The 18,736-nt window shown below is 36.5% G+C and overlaps 1 protein-coding gene across 2 annotated transcripts in view; it reads right to left on the reverse strand.

The window, feature by feature from the left end:
• Positions 1-6,114: 6,114 nt before the first annotated feature.
• LOC105034138 (uncharacterized) overlaps positions 6,115-18,736 on the reverse strand; it is a 48,713-nt gene continuing 36,091 nt past the window's right edge. For both annotated transcript variants that reach the window (XM_029261512.2, XM_010909187.4), the window contains one exon: positions 6,115-6,696. In XM_029261512.2, the coding sequence (XP_029117345.1) occupies positions 6,427-6,696 (270 nt within the window). In that variant the 3' untranslated portion in view covers positions 6,115-6,426. The remainder of the gene's footprint in view (positions 6,697-18,736) is intronic.

An 18,736-nucleotide genomic window follows, 5' to 3' on the forward strand; every position in this document is an offset into this window, starting at 1 on the left:
AAGCCCATATTATACAACGCACTATGGTGCGGTCGTTGAGCCACTTCAAATGAGTGTCTCGAACCATACTATAAGCATTGGGAGCAGGCTCCTCAGATGTCAGATCTGTAATAACATACAAGATCCACTCGTGCTCCAATACGATTTTAAGTTTTCAAAATCAGTTATTAAAATTGGATCTCGTCAACTTCTTACTGTCCAATAATGATCAGAGCGACAAGTTTGAGGCCATATCTGCATAAAAAAAAAAAATCAAAACCTAATCAGTATATGAATTAATTAATCCTAAAGATATAAACTTTAGTCTAAAAGTTCTCCCACTATTTTATACGAATTGGCAGCCTCTATCTCCAACTCAAAAAATTACCTTAATTCCTTAGCGGATATTAGAATCCACACAGACTGCACACAAGTCTAACTTTGGTCGACTCACCCATATGCATCCATGGATAGGTTCATTAACTAATTGTTTCACCAAATAATTTTTAGTATTTGGTTTAGCCCCAGGTAACTTTTCAATTGACTTTGATCTTCTCTGCAAGCCCTAGTTAGGTCCAACCATTAACATGATTATACTTGTGAATCTAACTATCAAATGATCAGGTCCGACTTTGGCTGGCTAACCTGACCACTAGCTAGAGAGACTCGACTAAGTTATCATATTATGAATAATAATTTCAATAACAGATGAGCACCAAGCTTTTAGACCTCCAATGAATATCATACTATGAGATCCATTATCACCCAACTTAATGAGAGGCTATGATTTAGTTATCACCATAACTATCTCATTTAAAAAACTTAATAATTTAGAAGATTTAATTTATGAATTAAGAAAAGAGAAAAGAAGAGATCAACCAGTAAACCATAATCCTCCTACTGACTTCGTCAAGTCATTAAATCGGATTAAAGTCATGCTGGTCGATCTGGCACCTAAATCAGTCACACTGATCAATCTTAATGGCATGAGTTAACTTGAATCACTTAGCGATCTAATCAAAACATAATTCATCAAATTGGCTAAGTGAGATTGATGGAAGGGTCTGCTAAGCTTACCTTATATACCATTGAAATGGGCAAGTAAGTCACTCCCAATTAAAAATCACTGGTCGAAATACCAAACTTATCTTAGACACCAATTGATTAATTAGTTTTAATTTGACTAACCTAATGATTCTAGTTCAATCACTGAGCCATAATCAAGATCTATTTGGTCTAATCAAAGATATGAACTTGATCATTTACAACTATTGTATTAGAGAAATCCTGATTTAATCTAATTCAATATTTGGTTAGACTTAATCAATTTCTCTACATGGTCAATTAATTCTTTGATTCTAACCTTAGGTCTAACCCAATTAAAAGGACCTGATTTGAGCTAACCCATGCTCTATGTTTTATGCAATGTCATTAGATCTTAAATCATAATTCTAGATCTAATCGATTCAACATTTAATTCTTAATTAAGTTTAGCATCAACATGGTTTAGGTTTTGAAATAATTTTTTATGTAAATTTTTTATATTAAATCATAAAATCTATTAGATCACATCTAAATTTTTATGATTTCAAATCAAAATAATTTTGATTATGAAGATTAGATATAACTACTTTTCTATGCAACTTGCATCACATTAACAAATCCTAGAATTTCAAAATCTAAGATTTTACAAGAAAGTAAGTTTTTCTCTTTTCACTTTTTTTTTATGGGATCTCACAGTGGTACCCTTACATACCATAAGAGCATCCCATTGAATAGAAAGAGAGGGTCATGTAACCTTACGTGCTCCTATGATCGAACGGCCTGATGATTATCCAATTCGAGTACTTTGCTACTCAGATCATCTAATCTAACATACAAAAAAATAGATCTGAAAATAAAATATATTTAGATCTAATCTAAATAGTAAATAATCAGATCTAAAGATATATTATCAGATCTAAAAATATATTAAATTATATCATAAAGGAACATCGCTCTGATACCAATTGAAGGAAATATATGGCAGTACTATGCATGTAATTTTAAAAATTTATGCAGTGGAAGTATCAGATTAAATAATTTAACCTAATTTATATATATAAGATCTAATCTAAACTACCATGACAAGATCTATAATATGATTTAACATGCTCATAAGATCTGAAATAAAAATTTGCATCGACCTAATTGATGCAACGATCTAGATTTAACTGTTAGATCTATAACAAACAATCAAAATAGTTCAAAAATCATTACCGAACTATAGATTGATGATCTCTGCTAGTCCAACACTTGGATAGGCACTCCTTCAGGTTACTCACAGCCACATGAAGTCATCCGGCCTCTACAAAAAGTTCATATGAAGATCGGCACAGATCAGGCGCCTTGGAAGTGCTAGCTTGTAAGGATCTTTGAGACTGATTTCTTCCTTCTTTTTCAAAAGCCTTGGATGATCCAAAGAAAGGGAATATCTAGAGGAGGAATAGGAGAGGAGGAGCTCTAGAAAAAAAATAAACTTGCAAAGGAGAAATATGGGGCATCCACTATTGGAGCCCCCTTTATATAACAAGGGGATTGGGGTTTAGGTCAAAAGGAGGGTGCCAATAAAGTCCACGCCAAACACCTTTTGGGCATCCCAAAATTTCTAAAATTAAGTGTTGGCATGGGGAAGGACATCAGGAGTCTCACATGCCTAAAAACTCCTCAAAGAAATTTAGGAAAAATTCAATTGGTGCATACTTTCTTTCTTTTTTTGAAAAATCTCTTTCCTTCTTATCTTCTTATCTCTAATTCGGATCGCATTCGAATTAGGCAGGAGATGAGATCATGACTCATCATGCTTTGCTGCCCACCCTTACTGGGCCCACTCTCATCATGTCAAAAATCTCAAGCCAAATCCAATTGGGCATTGAGATCCAGTGGATGGGTCCAGGGTGGCGCAAGGATAAAGAGATAGAGTCCCTATTGGCTTGGACTCTTCATTTTCAAATTAATTCTAAAGCAAATCAAATCTAATTTGAACCCAATGATAGAAATGAACCTAATCTAATTAGGAGCCTAATTATCTCAATAAATTTGTAACCCAATTAGGAATTAGCTAAGCCCAAGTCTTGATCGAATCAGGATCAAATTTCTCTTGCAATCAGGCTTAATCAAATCAAACCCAATCTAAATCAAACTGAATCTAATTCAATTAGACTTGATCCAAAGCTCTTTACTCAATCATATTGAGTTAATTTAATTACTAATTAATTTTTTATTAATAGTAGAGTCTCAGTCCAGTGGGACTCTCCTCCAGAGTTCTAATCTCAGTGGGACTCCTCACCAGAGTCACAATCCAATTGAACTCTTCAGCCATCAGATCTGATCAAATCATCTAATATGTGTGACCTCATAGGTTTGAACCTAAGTTGGTAGCATAGGAATGACTTTCTTTACTAATCGATGTACCATCTAGTAATGGGATTCGACATCCGAATAGGTCGAAAGATTGTAAAGTAGCATTCTAGAATCTACTAGCGTATGGTTACCATATAATTTATCTCTTTGACCCTAATGCTCAAGATGACCTAGGGTTTAACTGTCAACCCTAATATAGTCGATCACATTGTATTTCAACCTTTCAAATTCATCACATGGATTATCCTAATCAAGATTTTACTAAATTAAAATACACTGATGCATATCTCCTACTAATTCAGAGAGGTCAATTCCATCTTGACACACACCGACTTGATAAGTACATAACTGCACCCAATAACTTTCTATCACTGAATTAGAAACTCAGATGGTTCGATACTAAAGTACAGTGAGTTGCTTACAAGTCACCGTGGTGATCTTAGGTCTGAGGGACACTTATACCCAAACCCTTCACAAGCTATTCTTGACAGTAGAGTGCTCGACAAATGATCACGTCCGGTGTGAATATACACCCACATTCCACCTGCATGCCATATTAATGTCTCCACACTCCTTAGTTAAGAGGACAACTAACTCATATGGTACACAACGACCTATACTTGATATTGCTATCGTCCTATTAACAACATATCATTCGGTCACAAACATGTTTTAAGGACTAAGCGATAAATCCTTCTTTGTCGATTAAATATAGTCCTAAGGACTCATCACAATACAGAAGTTCAAATAAGATGGATAAAATATGATGAAAAAATTAAATAATTTTTATTAATAAAAATTTATATACAATTATAAATATGAGCACAATCATCAACAGACTGACAATTGATTTTGGGACATATTTTTCAACACGAGACTACTTGAGTCTTATGGGTTAGGAGATCGGCACCTAGATGAGGAGCCAAACTCATTACCGGTCCAAGGATTCCCCTCAGACCTAACTTGGAGAGGTGACTGAGGATTTCCACCACCTTGATGAGTTTCTCACCTTGCCTCATTGCCATCAGAGGTCATGAAGGAGGGGAGAGAGTAGAAGACAATGACAAATGAAACAAGAAAGCTGAAAGAAAAATAGAATGAATGAAACAAGAAAAAAATAAGGGAGAAACAAAGAGAACCAATCAGAAGAAAGGGGCCTTGCTTCAAAAAATCAAAAGCATGATGGAGCCTAAGAAGATGGTGGCGCAAACAGTGGTGGGCACCCTTCCAACAGTAGCGACAATAGAGCAGCAAAGATCCGACCGAGAAAAGAGAAGAGAAGAAGAGAGGGTCTATTTATATTGCCCACCAATAGCTCGAATCAATGCACCATAGCACCAAATCTTGTTATGTGGCGAGCATCAATGGTGTTGGATTGCACGACTCTTCACTGCTGTTGGATTGCACGACTCTTCACTGCACCAGCCCCTTGATCATACCACATAGGCAAATCCACAGGGGGAAGCTCAGAGCCTTCCGATGATTGCCATGTGGCGTGTCATGATAGGCCCAAAAATAACCACTGAGATCACTATTTCAAATCATTATGCCACGATGTTTCGGGCCACCCACACCTCATTATTGCGGTAAGATTTGTGAATGATGCATTAATAAAGCTTCGACATCTCTCTATCGATTAATGCAAATTAAATACTCCGACCCATAAATTGTGCAGGGAGTCAAGGTTGGGTCAAATATGAAAGCCGGCCACTTCTACCGCTTGAAGCAATGAGGTCACTTCAGGCTCGAAAGTGGAAGGAAAGTGTTACAAAAAAAATTAACCTTCTGACCTTGACCTCCCCTACTTTGGATAGCGAATGAGCACTCACCTTGGACGCACACCAACCTTGGAGTTGGATCCATATTGACAACACAGGTTGAACTCCAAACCATCAGGCCATTAAGAGGGAGAATCAATCTGACGAAATCTCCTAAAGTTCTAGATGGTTCCTTTCAATCCCGGGCACATGAGCCAAAATCATGTATCTAATGCCGACAAATGCGCTTATAACTAATAACTCATAATTTTCAGATTAGTGGGCACTGATTCTCTATTTTCATTATCGAATTTGGAGGTAATATATGACTACTCACCCCTACATAAAGATAAGTTAAGGAGATCCTCAAGTAAATTCTTCTGAAAGAGGGCTAGAGCATCTATCCTCTCCTTTTTTTTTTTCTTTTTTTTTTCAATTATTCTCAAACTTTGACTGCCTTAAACATCAAAAACTCCTCCATTAGAAAACCTCTAATGAGTATGGATTTCTTTTTCAAATTTCCTAAAGAGAACTAGTTCTTAAAACACCACCAAACTCCAGATTCCATCCACATTGATCCGAAGACTTGCAGTAACAACTTTGATCAAATGTCAACAGGAACAATTTTTGATGCTATCTCACAGAAATAATAAATACAACAAGACAAAAACCTTGGCACAATGTTTGTACAATAACATACTTGATCCATTCTCTATTTTTGTTTAAGATGGAACACAAAAGTCTACTAAAGGAACCAACATCTCCAACTTATCTCTAGTTCTACTAACTATAATTTTGTATTTTACATGTCATGCAGCATATTTAACCATCAGTGCTTAAAGCTCAAAATATCAAGACATTGTCAGTTCCACATTCGTGAAGTGTTTCCTCCGCAAAGCCATCTAGCGGTCTGCTAAAAAGGGTTAGTTGTGGAAAATGAAAATGGTCAAGAATCCCTCAGTGAACCAAAGACCTCTGTCCACAGAACACATCATGTTTGAGATTTAATGTCATTCAGCACAAAATTCAATCTTTTCTCTGTTGCGTTTGAACTCTCTCGAGGTCAAAAACAACAAACAGGCACCGGAGAAGCATAAGTTTAACGTACAATAGCCATTTTCATCTGCAGAAAACCAATCATATTATAATCACATAGACTCGTATTTAAGAAAATGCATCCTTCTCTACATTCTTCCGTAAGCCTGCACTTAAAATATAGCTGAAGCATTTCCAGATTCAGTGAGGCCAGAGACGGATGGATTTAAGTTTATTATGCATAGTCCAGCAACTATACTGATTCAAGAGCCTCAATCTCATAGCGGATCTCCTCCAGATGATCATTTATGCTGGTCACTGCATCCTGGACACCACGGATGGCTTCCTTGAGAGCACCATCATACTCTGCATCAGCTTCAGCATCCTCAGTTCCAGCAGCTTCTGTTATCTTGCGGACATGCACACACTCATGCTGTTGTGGCTGGTCAAACCGGCAGTGCTCATGGCTCACCAGACGCTCTGAGGGTCGACCGGCTTTCTTTAAGATCTGAATCCTCGCTGTCTTTTGGTATGTAAGAGTAGAGAGAGGACAGGAACAGGCAGGAAAAATTATTATAAGGAGAGAGGATAGGAATAGGCATGAAAAAATTATTATAAGAATGAGAGAGGACAGGAACAGGCATGAAAAATTATTATAAGGAAGCACATCAGAAAGAAAAGATATTCATACTAGGTATGGACATATGCATGTATGTATATGCAACATAAATCACATTGTGATTATGCCAGACCTGGGACTAATGCCTCAACCCTCAAGATTGCATAGACAGCACCTTCTAAGACCAAACATGGTTCCAGCTTATAACCATACCAACATATACTCTTACCAAAAGGAGAATGGATAGGTCTTCAGAGATAATTTCATTAGATTGGACTGACAGGATCGTGCTTTAATCTTCAAGCCTTCAACATCCATGTCCATCCAATTGTCTTGCCCAAGGTCCACTGTACCAGTACCGGAGTGTGTACTGGCACCGGACCGATATGGTACGGTATCGGTACCATACCGTACCGACATACGGTACGCTCCGACGTATCAATTCGGTACCGGTATAATTTTTTTTTGTTGTTTTTTTTTAGATCTCCAAGTTATTAATTCATAAATACAACCTCAAAATTATATTATAATACATATTATTGACATATTTGGGTTCAATTTTTTAGTTCGATAACGGTACAAAAACTCTTGATCCAAAATTTCAAATATGTATTATTTACATTATATTACAACTCTAACATCCTAAAATTACAAAAAAAATATATAAATGTAAATTAAAATATATCTAACCTTTTAAAGTACAAAGTACAAAAAATGATATACTAACCTCAAGATCTGCTCTGCATTTAATATCTCGTCGAGTGTCTGTGACGCTCGTAGATATCTGGATCATTGGCATAATCTGGAGGAACATCAATCCAACCCTCTAATCAAGATGCACTGTACTCCTGAATATTCATCCCATAAGGCATCCTCTCTGGATTGTAAGACATCTCCGATCTCTCACTCAAACTCTGACTCTGAAAAGTATCCTGAGGATGATGGTATGGCTGTGGAGGAACCCATCCGAATATGTCGATAGCAAAATCTAATCCATAAGATGCTCCAGGCTGCATAGGATAGTAACCATTAGAAGACGATGCCTCGGATGCACCATATCCATAAGAATCATAAGGTGGCTGCAGATAATAGGATCCATAATACGAGGATGATCTAGATACATCCATGGATCCTACTCCACGTGCAAGATCGTCTACAGCTGCATCGTATGCTGGACGACCTCTAGGAGCCCGTTGTCTAAATGAAATCGGCTCCCCATGGTCTCTACCGACTCGTCCACCATAGTCCCTATCTTGTGTGGCATGTGTAAACTGAAACTCACCGATGAATCGAATATCACCCTGCGACTGTTTCATAAGCAGTGATCTCCTGTCCTCTAGTTCCTCTCTAATCATCAGATCCATAACTACTACTAGTATCATCATGACTCTTCCTGATCTCCGAATCTGAGCCAGATAGCTCCTATACTCTCGAGAGTGGTGCACGTGCAACTGTCTTTTTTTCCCCCCTTGTGCTCCTCTGTAACTGAGTTTCCTGTGATTAAGAAGATAGATGTCTTGTTGCTGACTGCAGATCTCGCCTTAGCATTTGTTGCTCAAACCTCTGCGAGAATGTATCGGATAAAGAGTCATGTGATAATGAGCCCTGTGTCCCCTTAGGCTGTGGCTGATCAGCTGGAATCTTATGTAAATATTTCTTTCTACCCATTGGTCTAGATCCACCATGATCTCCCTAGCTACCACACTGGCTGGTCGTGAAGGGGACCCTGGCTCATCAAGCTCTGGATCCTGCTACTGACCTGCAAGCCATCCGATGACCAGACCGTCATTCTCTTCAACATAATCATCTAGTGTCGGACCAGTGTACTTCCTTCTGAATACATTTTAGCCTCAACCTCAGATTATAGTGAACATATACAAGATCATTGAGATACTTTTATGTCAGATGATTTTTCTATTTGCTGTGGATAAAGACGAAAGTCGATCAATTGCGCTCACAGCCACTAACAGAGACCGTCCAGGAAAGAATGCGGACAGCCACACCTCTCAAATGTTCTGCGGACATTCCAAAATGAATCCACCATTCAATTGCAAAAGCAAAATTACATATCAAATTTTATGATATTATTAGACATTTAATGTCAATCTATGCTGTTCATTATTGATATATAATTTATCTGGATTCATCTGCTTTTTGCTTACGACAGCTGATGGGACTCCAAAAACTGTCTGATCCCTCTCTAAACTGTTTCGACTGCAAAAAAAATATATTTATTAAATTTATAAATATATCGTTGAGCACAGATCGAATTCAGTTGAATAATCATATCTATTTTAAACTAGCATACTTCTTACAGACACAACGATGCGATTTTTGGATCGGACATCATTTTATATATATCACATTATGAAGAGCAGCAAGAAACTCGTTATCCATATCTATCTCAAAAATGGTATACTTAAATCTCGAATTCAAATAATAAGCTGCAGATAAATTTCATAATTGATTAAGTACACTTTTACAAGCATAAAAAAAAATATTTTAAAATATTTTTGAATCCGTGCTTACCGACTAGATGCAAATCTCTACCCATCTAATAGTCCCAACGGCGCTTAATGATGTTAATGAATTCTTGAGCATGTTTCGGATCATTCTCACTAATCTGTTTCTTTTTTCTCTCCATCATGTAATATAAGAAGCCCATCTGGAGGTATCTTTCACTATCCATGACGTGAAGCACCTCATATAATGACTTAATAGCCTTCACTACCTTCTCAGCCCGCTGTCAGAATGACTCATCACCAAATTCTCCATATGACTTCTATCAGTGCGACCCTCGCATATCTGCTCTTTTGCCACTTGCACTGACAAACATCTGACGTAAGACTGCTTTCTTCTGAAGAAGACTATCAAGTGCGATGTACTTGGTAGCAAATCATGTGATATCCGGTCTTAAGATCTCCCTCCAGTATATGTCTGCATCAATGAAAGGACCCATGTGTGATTGTAAATGAATCTAGTAATAGTCTGGGCAATCTCCACTACCTGCTGCACCCTACGAATCTTCTCAATATCCATCAATATAAAATCAATGCAATGTGCAGCACATAGGATCCAATATATCTGTGATCGCTGCTCTATCAACAACTCTCCAGTAACCTTATATTGTAACCCATTATCTGTGATGATCTACATGACATACTGCTCACGCACTGAATCAATCACCTCCTCCATTAGACCAAGGATATATGTGGCATCGTGCATCTTATCTGAAGCATCAATTGATTTGTGATAAAATATTTTTCCATCACAATATATCAAGAAATTAATGATGCTCCATTTAGTAGGACCGATCTAACCATCATGCCACTATCAGTCCGTATGTAGGCCATTTATTCTTGTAAGAAACAATCCATCTCTACAGATCCTCCTTGTTACTATCAAAAAGCTGACCATAGATGTCCTTAGGTCTTGACGGATCTAAACCCTGACCAGCAATTTTTATAACTGAAATGGCAGATCGATAGTAAGGATTGCCTGCTACATTTGCTAGAATATGGTTGAAATGAAACTATGATCCAATAGCTCACCACATATTCTTCTTCTTATCCTTTTTCACCATAGTATCAATCCTCTGTTGCTTTGAATCTTTACTAAAAAAATATGTGGATCCAAATCATAGATGGTGGCTCCTACTGGAATATCTCTAGAGAAACTCCTACTGCCAAAAGCTCCCAACAAAAATGGCATGCTGTGTCTGCTCCCTCTACCACCGGGCTCTCTAACTGAGGTAGTCCTGAATTCGAATTCTCCCCCACCGATCGTTGATCTAGACCCCAATTCGTAGCATGATGGTCTAAATCGCTCTCTATATCTGACCATCTCCTCCTGTCGGTACTGATCAGTCAAGCTCGCCTGAATGGTAGCCTCAATCTGTGCCTCATTATCTGGAATGAAAGCCTCCTCTGACTTTCTAGAGTGATAAGAAGGTGGCTCTGCAGCTCGACGGTCCACTTCTGTCCTCTTCTGCTTTGTCCTTTTCTTCGCTGCTTTCGAATCAGCAAAGTGCTTCATCAACTGTCGGACCTCATGTGGGCATTTCTGACACAGACATATCAGGATAACCACCAGTCGGGTGCTCCTTCAACCTAGTCACCCCTCCCTTGAACTGTGTTGTACCATTTGAATCTCCAATGATGCCAAACCGAGATCACCATAATCCCAACCAATGTCACGCTCTGAATCTTTTTTATTCATTTCTGCAAGTATAACAAAATACGACAGTTTAATAATTATTAAAAAAATATTATATATAAATTTAAAAAAAATTCAATAATAATTTTAAAACTCATAAATTCAAAAAAATATATTATATGCTTCAAATAATATTTTTGAATTAACTATAATATAATACTAATTTTACATATTTTTTATTTGATAATATTTTTTTATTATTTAAATAATTATAAAAATATTTTTTAATTTTAAAAATTTTAAAAAAATTCAAGGTTAGATTCAAATAGCTAGAATCATTCTAAACATAATTCTGAAACTCTAATTTTTTTCTAATTTATTTTTTTAATAATTTTTTATGAATAAATATATATTTTTAAAAAAAATATATAATTAATGAAAGTCAACGAACGTCATGCTTTGAATTTTTTTTCTTACAAATTTCTACAAATATAACAAAACACGATAGTTTAATAATTATTAAAAAATATTATATATAAATTCAAAAAAAATTTAATAATAATTTTAAAACTTATAAATTCAAAAAAATATGTTATATGCTTCAAATAATATTTTTAAATTAAGTAAAATATAACACTATTTTTACATATTTTTTATATGATAACATTTTTTATTACTTAAATAATTATAAAAATATTTTTTAATTTCAAAAAATTTAAAAAAAATTGAGATTAGATTTAAGTAGTTTGAATCATTCTAAACATGATTCTGAAATTTTGATTTTTTATTTTTTTAAATTTATTTTTTAATAATTTTTTATGAATAAATATATATAAATATTTAAAAAATATATAACTAATGAAAATTAACGATTTTAGTGTCATCATGTAAATCTTTCAAAGATCTATCACATATGATCAAATCATACCAAAATCAAAAAATTGACATAATTTTCTCTTATTTTCATACTTTTTCGTTCTTATCCTTTTTAACAAAAATATAAAAAATAAAATATTTACTAAAAGAATAATACATTATCTTACTTCCGACCAGAAATCAACGTCTTCTCGATCCAGTGCTGCAATTTGACAGAATTTCTCTTTTCTAATTTTTTCAGCGTCTTGTGTTCCTCTCAGGCAAGCTTGGGAGTTCTGAGAGAGCTCTCAGGTCTCTCAAACAAACCACCTGAGCTGTCACTGAAAAACAACCCAGACCCCACTACAACACCCACCCACCCCCCCATGTGAAGCTTGTCGATACGATTTGATTCAACGCCAAACCGAACCGTACCGAGCCATACCGTCCGGTTTCAGATGGTATGGCGTCAAACCGTGCTGAACCGCTCGGTTCGGTGCGGTTCAAAGCTATTTTTCGAAAAAAATGGCCAAACCGGATAGGCTGGCCACCGGTCCAGTTCGATACGCCCCGTACCGGACGGTTCGGCCCGGTACGGCATTCCTTGATCTTGTCTAGTGAGATAGTTTCTGAACTAATAAATAATGGGTATTGTAAAAGTTCCCCTTTGTCATAGGAATAAACATGAACTTGTGATTCAGCATAATAGAAATATTAATCTATCAATATTCAATACTAAGAAATACAGTTTACCTTTTTTTTTTGTCTCTATAGTATCCCATACTCATTTTAATTTTATCTCATAATATTTCCCTGCCAGAAGACAGAGAGAGAAGCTTCTAGCTGTGCACAAGGAACAAAGGATGTGGTTGCACTTACATATGGGGTTAGCAGTGCAACATATTGTTTGCAAAAGAAGGTTCGCTGATCATGGAAATTATGCCTGAAGTGGAGTTTCAGGGAGTTGGTATGCGGTAGGTGCAACTGACTGAAGCGTAAGCATGCCATTTGGCAAACTGAATCACAATTCTCTGGCTTAGGGTACATTGCTTCCCACAAGGTGCAAACTCAACGTGGATCATGGATTGAACTGCCAGTCTGCGTGCACAATAAGGTACTTCTATACTATAGCCATCCATATTTAATGTTCCCTCATCCATCTAATACAGCCTCCAACAACTTGCCTTCTCTTTAACTACTTTTGCTGTTTATAATGTGTCCTTAAAGATATTGACTGATGCTACATCATACCATGAGTAGATTAAGGGCATGTTTTGATACTAGGATCTATAGTCTTAGGATAAAACTAATGATGGGATCTAGGTTCTAATCATATACGATCACATATGCAATTCTATTGGGAGAAAATACTATGCATCCTCGATCCTATCATATATATTTGGATAGAGAAGGACAAATGAATAGCATTACCTCCCTTCCTCTTTCCCTTCTTTTGTCCTTTTCAATGTTCACAGCAACTAGAAAAGTAGATGCCTCAATTTGACATAATTTTAGATCCCAAAGTTAGTGCATGGACTATATATGAGAACAACATAGCTTAAAACTAGTGGCAAGATGGATGAGGTAAGATGAAGTCAACAAACAAACACATAAAATTGATGGTTAGGGAAATAAAGTTCCATTTGCTAACTATTGAAAAACCCTTATCTTTTCCTATGGTACCCTCCACATAACTTAGATATTGTTATTTCACTTTTCTAACCTCATCATTGTAAGTGTGCCTAGGCATTCACAAGGCAAGTGTCATGCATGACTAACCAATGTAGTATGTCATCGTAGTTATTTCTTAAATTTATTTTGTCCTCATTTTTGCAAAAAAAAAAATCTTCACTACTTTGCATCATGGACTAGTGAATAACAATGGCACGTTAACAAGGAGAGAGATGGAGACGATTGGATGATGTTATACCATCTTACATCATACTTTAATGCAGCTTATAAGAAAAGACCATGCCAGACTTCAATTCTTACTGGTGCTTTGTAGATTAAAGAAATTCTTGAAGGCTATGAAGATCGTTGCAAGTTCAAATTTCACATGGATCTATATATTTCCTGAACACTTGCAAATCATCTACTATAAAGGGATCTTTTAAGAGATACAAGGGGTGTAATAATGGAAGAGCAGCTCACAATCTTCATGTACATACTTTCAAGAAATATGAGTAATCAAGGATTGTAAGAACATTTTCAACATAGTGGTAAGTGATTTCATCGACACTTCCGAGCAGCTCTTAATACAATTTCAAAACTTGTTTATGACTATGTCACTCATCCACCACATCCAAAAATTAATAATAATCCTCAATATTGGACCTAATTCAAGATATAGCACATTGTATTACAATGACAAATATAACATCTTTTATATATTTTAGCAAGTTAGTATATTATTTTATTATCTATTACCACAAGATTGTATTGACACCATAGATGAAACTCATGCACCCATTATTGTATCTGAGATGCCCGTCCCATTGAAATCAGAAAACTAATAATCTCAACCCGTTGACCCAAACCAACCTACAAGGTTAGCTTGGTCACAGATTTCTAGTTTGTTCACAGTTCAATGGTGGGTTGGCATCCATCAACATAATTGCATGTTCTCGACTTAGTTCTCAAATATCCCCTATGATGCCACAGTCCCCTTTTCCCCTCATCTTCTGGACTTCTTAGACATCAGACCAATCCCCCCCCCCCCCACCCGTCTCTTTCTATGTTAAACCTAAAACTGGAAGAAGAGGGAAGACATGGAGATCACAATACCGTCTCCATTCCATTGGATCTAAGGTGAGGTACCTCCAAAGCCACAAGCTCTATCGCTGATTAGACAGCCATGGGTTCCTTTGCTAGAAATCCGGCAACCATAGCCTCTTCCATTATGATTTTGACAATGATGAGCTCCACCATTGATCTAGCACTCACAAGCTCTTCCATCATAGATCTTCTAATGTCCATGACCTCGTCCTCCATGGATCCAGCAAGGGCTCCACCACAAACCTGATGATGAGGGGCTCCTTAATGGAGCCAATGGCAATTTCCTTCCTCGGAGCACAACCATCCATTCTCAAAACAAAGGGATGGAACAAGAGTTCCTTTTTCATTTATAATTCTTCCACTTGTCCACGTTAAATGGTTTAATTGTAAGACTTATTCTAGGTGACCCAACCTATCAATGGCTTCAGATGACGATTCGGATGGGTCAAGCTAGTCGCCTAGATGACTCGTAGAACATTATAAAAAACAAAAAGCTTTGAGTCATAGAATGAAGATTCACCATCTTGGTACTAGATCCCATATAGGCACTATCCTATTATATATCGATATACAGTACAATACGGTATGAGACTGTATTAGTATGAGACTAGTATGGTACGGTACGCTCCTTACTGGATGGTATGGGGTGGTACGACAGACCACGCATAGAATATTGTGAAAAACAAAAGGTTTTATTCCAAAATATCATGTTAGCATGTGCTTTTGACTATCGCCGTGTATATGTTCCAATAGGATAGGAAGGTTCAGCTTCTGATGCAAGGGTTCTAGAATTAGCTTTGAAAAATGGTTCTTATGTACCAGGGAGTAATACAATCTTGTGGATGCAAGATATGCAAATACACCATCCTTTATTTCTCTATATAACGGCATTCAATGTCATATTTGGAAGAGAGAAATTAGCAACTGTTAGATGCAATATCATATTTCATTTTTGTCCCACATCTCAAATCATATCAAACAATCAATTGGTACAATAAAAATGTGATTTCCTGCTCTAAAGGAAGCAATGTCATCCAATCGATGCTCAAATTAAGACTGCCACTGCAACAGTGGTATTGCATAAGATTATTGCTATTTATAAAGAAGACAAGGAATGTCTAAGTCAACAATCTAATAATATTGGACTAGATGATGCGATTGAAATTTCTGATGGTGATAAAGAATACGATGATGGTGTTGAATCAATGAATAATCAACAAGAAGTTGGCAACATTACAGGAGACAAGATTGCAAAGGAAATGTGAGTAGACTATGTTAGGGCAAGGAATTGGGATGCTTGATCATAATATAATAGTGTGTAGTTTAATTATTATTTATCGAGAAACAACAACAAACACACACAAGATATAAAACTTACCTTGATAGGATGTAGCTAATAGAGAACACTATTAAAATATGTGATGCTCAACATATTATACACACATAAAACTAACCTTGACAAGCAATGCTCAAACTTCATCACTAGTAACCAACATGCCCCTCACATGGTTCCATGCAATTCCACTTTAATTTCTTTGGTTTTTTATTGTCTTGTAATCCTTCTAAATTTGGCCATTATACTCCTAGACTTGTTGCTTAGATTGGATTTTGGGGAACTCCTTCAAGCCATCAACAATTTCATTTCATCCTTCAGTTGTCCACCCAAATTTTGTCCCTGATAATGAGGAGCATTATATTCAATTAAAAAGTTTACAAAGACCCCTTGCAAGAGATGAATCCCATCGTGCTCTTGCATTGCCATAGCGTGGGAACTATTCCTAATCCATTTTCAAAGTCAAGCTTAAGTACAAATCAGTTATAAACAGTAGAAGTTGACACCAATAATTGCAACAACAAAAGGACATACATGAAAAAATTTCTTCGTTTAAAAGAAATTACATACAACACTGTTGTAATGGTCCCAACAGTTAGCAAGCATTTACGATGCTTTCTTTGTTTAGAAGTATTTGCATTGGAGGATTGGCTTTTCTTTACAGTTAAAAAACATCATTCAATATGAAACCACAACTTCCTATCATTGAGGGATCAAAGTGTGCTGGATATGGGTGGAATCTTCCTGATCTAAGAACAATATTAAGAAAATCACACCTTAGCAAGTGTTTCAACCGTACTTAACAGCCATGAAAGCACACTGAGTATCACAAAGATTTGACATTAAGCTTTAAGCTTTCGCTATCGATCGAAAGTTGAATCAATTATTGAATAATGAAACAGATACAGCTTGGGGATGCCTAATCAGACTACTATAGCAAAATTCTTTATGAATACAGTGGAGATCCAACATCTAGAGAAGATTTTGGAGCCTCTGTGCTACAAATGGGAATTAAAATGCCTTGGAAAGTTAACCATTGGTTGCCTTTGGAACTAGAATAGTGGATATCATGTCTGTACGTTCATATGCTAAAACCATCCCTTCTTACCAGCTACTATTTGTTGAATTTGATGCATGACATTGGCAATTTTGAATTTTAAATTAACAATGTTTAGTCACTATAGAGGACACAGTTAAACTATACGTCTAAAGATATAAATTGTAAGTGATTGGTCCCTGGACCAGGTAACACACAAACATCATGGACTTTTACAGTGCAACCACCACCCTGATACACTATAAGGAGTTTAAGGTTTTCAATATTTTTAACTATTTTTTGATCTAATTAGTGATATTGTACATTTTCAATAATTTAATGTTACATATTCATGAATCATTACTCTTCTTTAGGTACACATACATGAGCACATGCGATATACCGAATAGAAAATAAAATTGTATAAATCACTGCAATTTATAATTGCATCAATCCAACTGAAATCCTTGTGGAATGGTGGGGAAACTAGCAATCAGCTGAGAGGTAATTCATGCACAATTATATGCAGTGACAGAGCTAGGAGTTTGGTAGAAGGATGGTAGCAAAGAACATAGTTGTGGAGCTAGGACTCTGTTTAATTTCTAGATTACCATTCCATAGATACCAATTATGCATATGTCTCAAATGGTAAAACTACAAGCCAAACTAACTGCAAAGCCCAAATTTTTCTAATTAGATGGATGTTAAAGAATCTATCACTCTTGGACGTCATATCATATGCTGAATGAGCATCTCCTAAAATCTCGAATTTTTAAAACAACAATCAGGAAGTCTAAGACAATATCACAAGAATACATAATTATAGATTCTAAGATGCTTGCGGCGATTCTAGTAGACACCTCATAACATGCTTATGATCCCACTGTTACTAATACAACTATCATTTGGTTCCAAAGAGTTATCCCATTGAGATCCCATGGAGACATTTTATCAAATAATTGGCAAGCACAAAGAAAATAAGCTAACTTATAGCTACATATCTACCTATGTAGGAAGATGCATACAACCTTCCATCTAAAATAGGCTTTGTTGCCGCTAAACTCTGGTAGTCTGTGGATGAACGAGCTGGAGGTCGGTGAGAGGACAAGCTAGATGTTCATCGGGAGTCCAAGGTGGGCAGTTTCTTGAACTTGCAACCAAAAGTCCACTTGTTGGAGGTTGCTCGCCAGAGTTTTGAGAATAGTTGAAAGAGAAAAAATGATAAAAGAGAATTATGCTTCCAAGAAGACTTTACTGAGGGTTCCCCTTACCCCTCTTTATATAGAGGGGGATAAACTGGCCATTATCCTGGATATTAAGGGTGCAATTAATATTATGATGGACCGGAATCACGGATCGTCACTACACCCATGATTAACCTTTGTGGGTAGTTATTAAGCCCATGATGAGCCATTGTGGATAGTTATTATGCCCATGATGGTGAATTCATTGCCCCATGATCGTGTAAATAAAGGAAACAACTTAAATGGTTCTACTAGAACCATTAAAATATGAGTCATCGGCATATGTCCGAGGCAAAGACCAGTAACAACCAAGGAAGACTGAGTATATGATCTAAAAAGATAGGTCGGTACATCATTTAGAGCCCCCGACTAGTAAGGCACCTTCCCGCTAATGGAGCCCAAGGCGAGAGGAGAAGCATTGGCACTCCTCGGAGTCTTCCAAGGGGGGTTCAACTCCGGGGTATGTCCGTCGAAAAAAATCTCGGGGAGCAACTAATCTTGATCGCAAGCTTAAAAAAATTGATAGTCAGCCGGCAACCCTCTAGG

Source organism: Elaeis guineensis, chromosome 11 (genome assembly GCF_000442705.2).
Source record: "Elaeis guineensis isolate ETL-2024a chromosome 11, EG11, whole genome shotgun sequence".
Lineage (NCBI taxonomy): Eukaryota > Viridiplantae > Streptophyta > Magnoliopsida > Arecales > Arecaceae > Elaeis > Elaeis guineensis.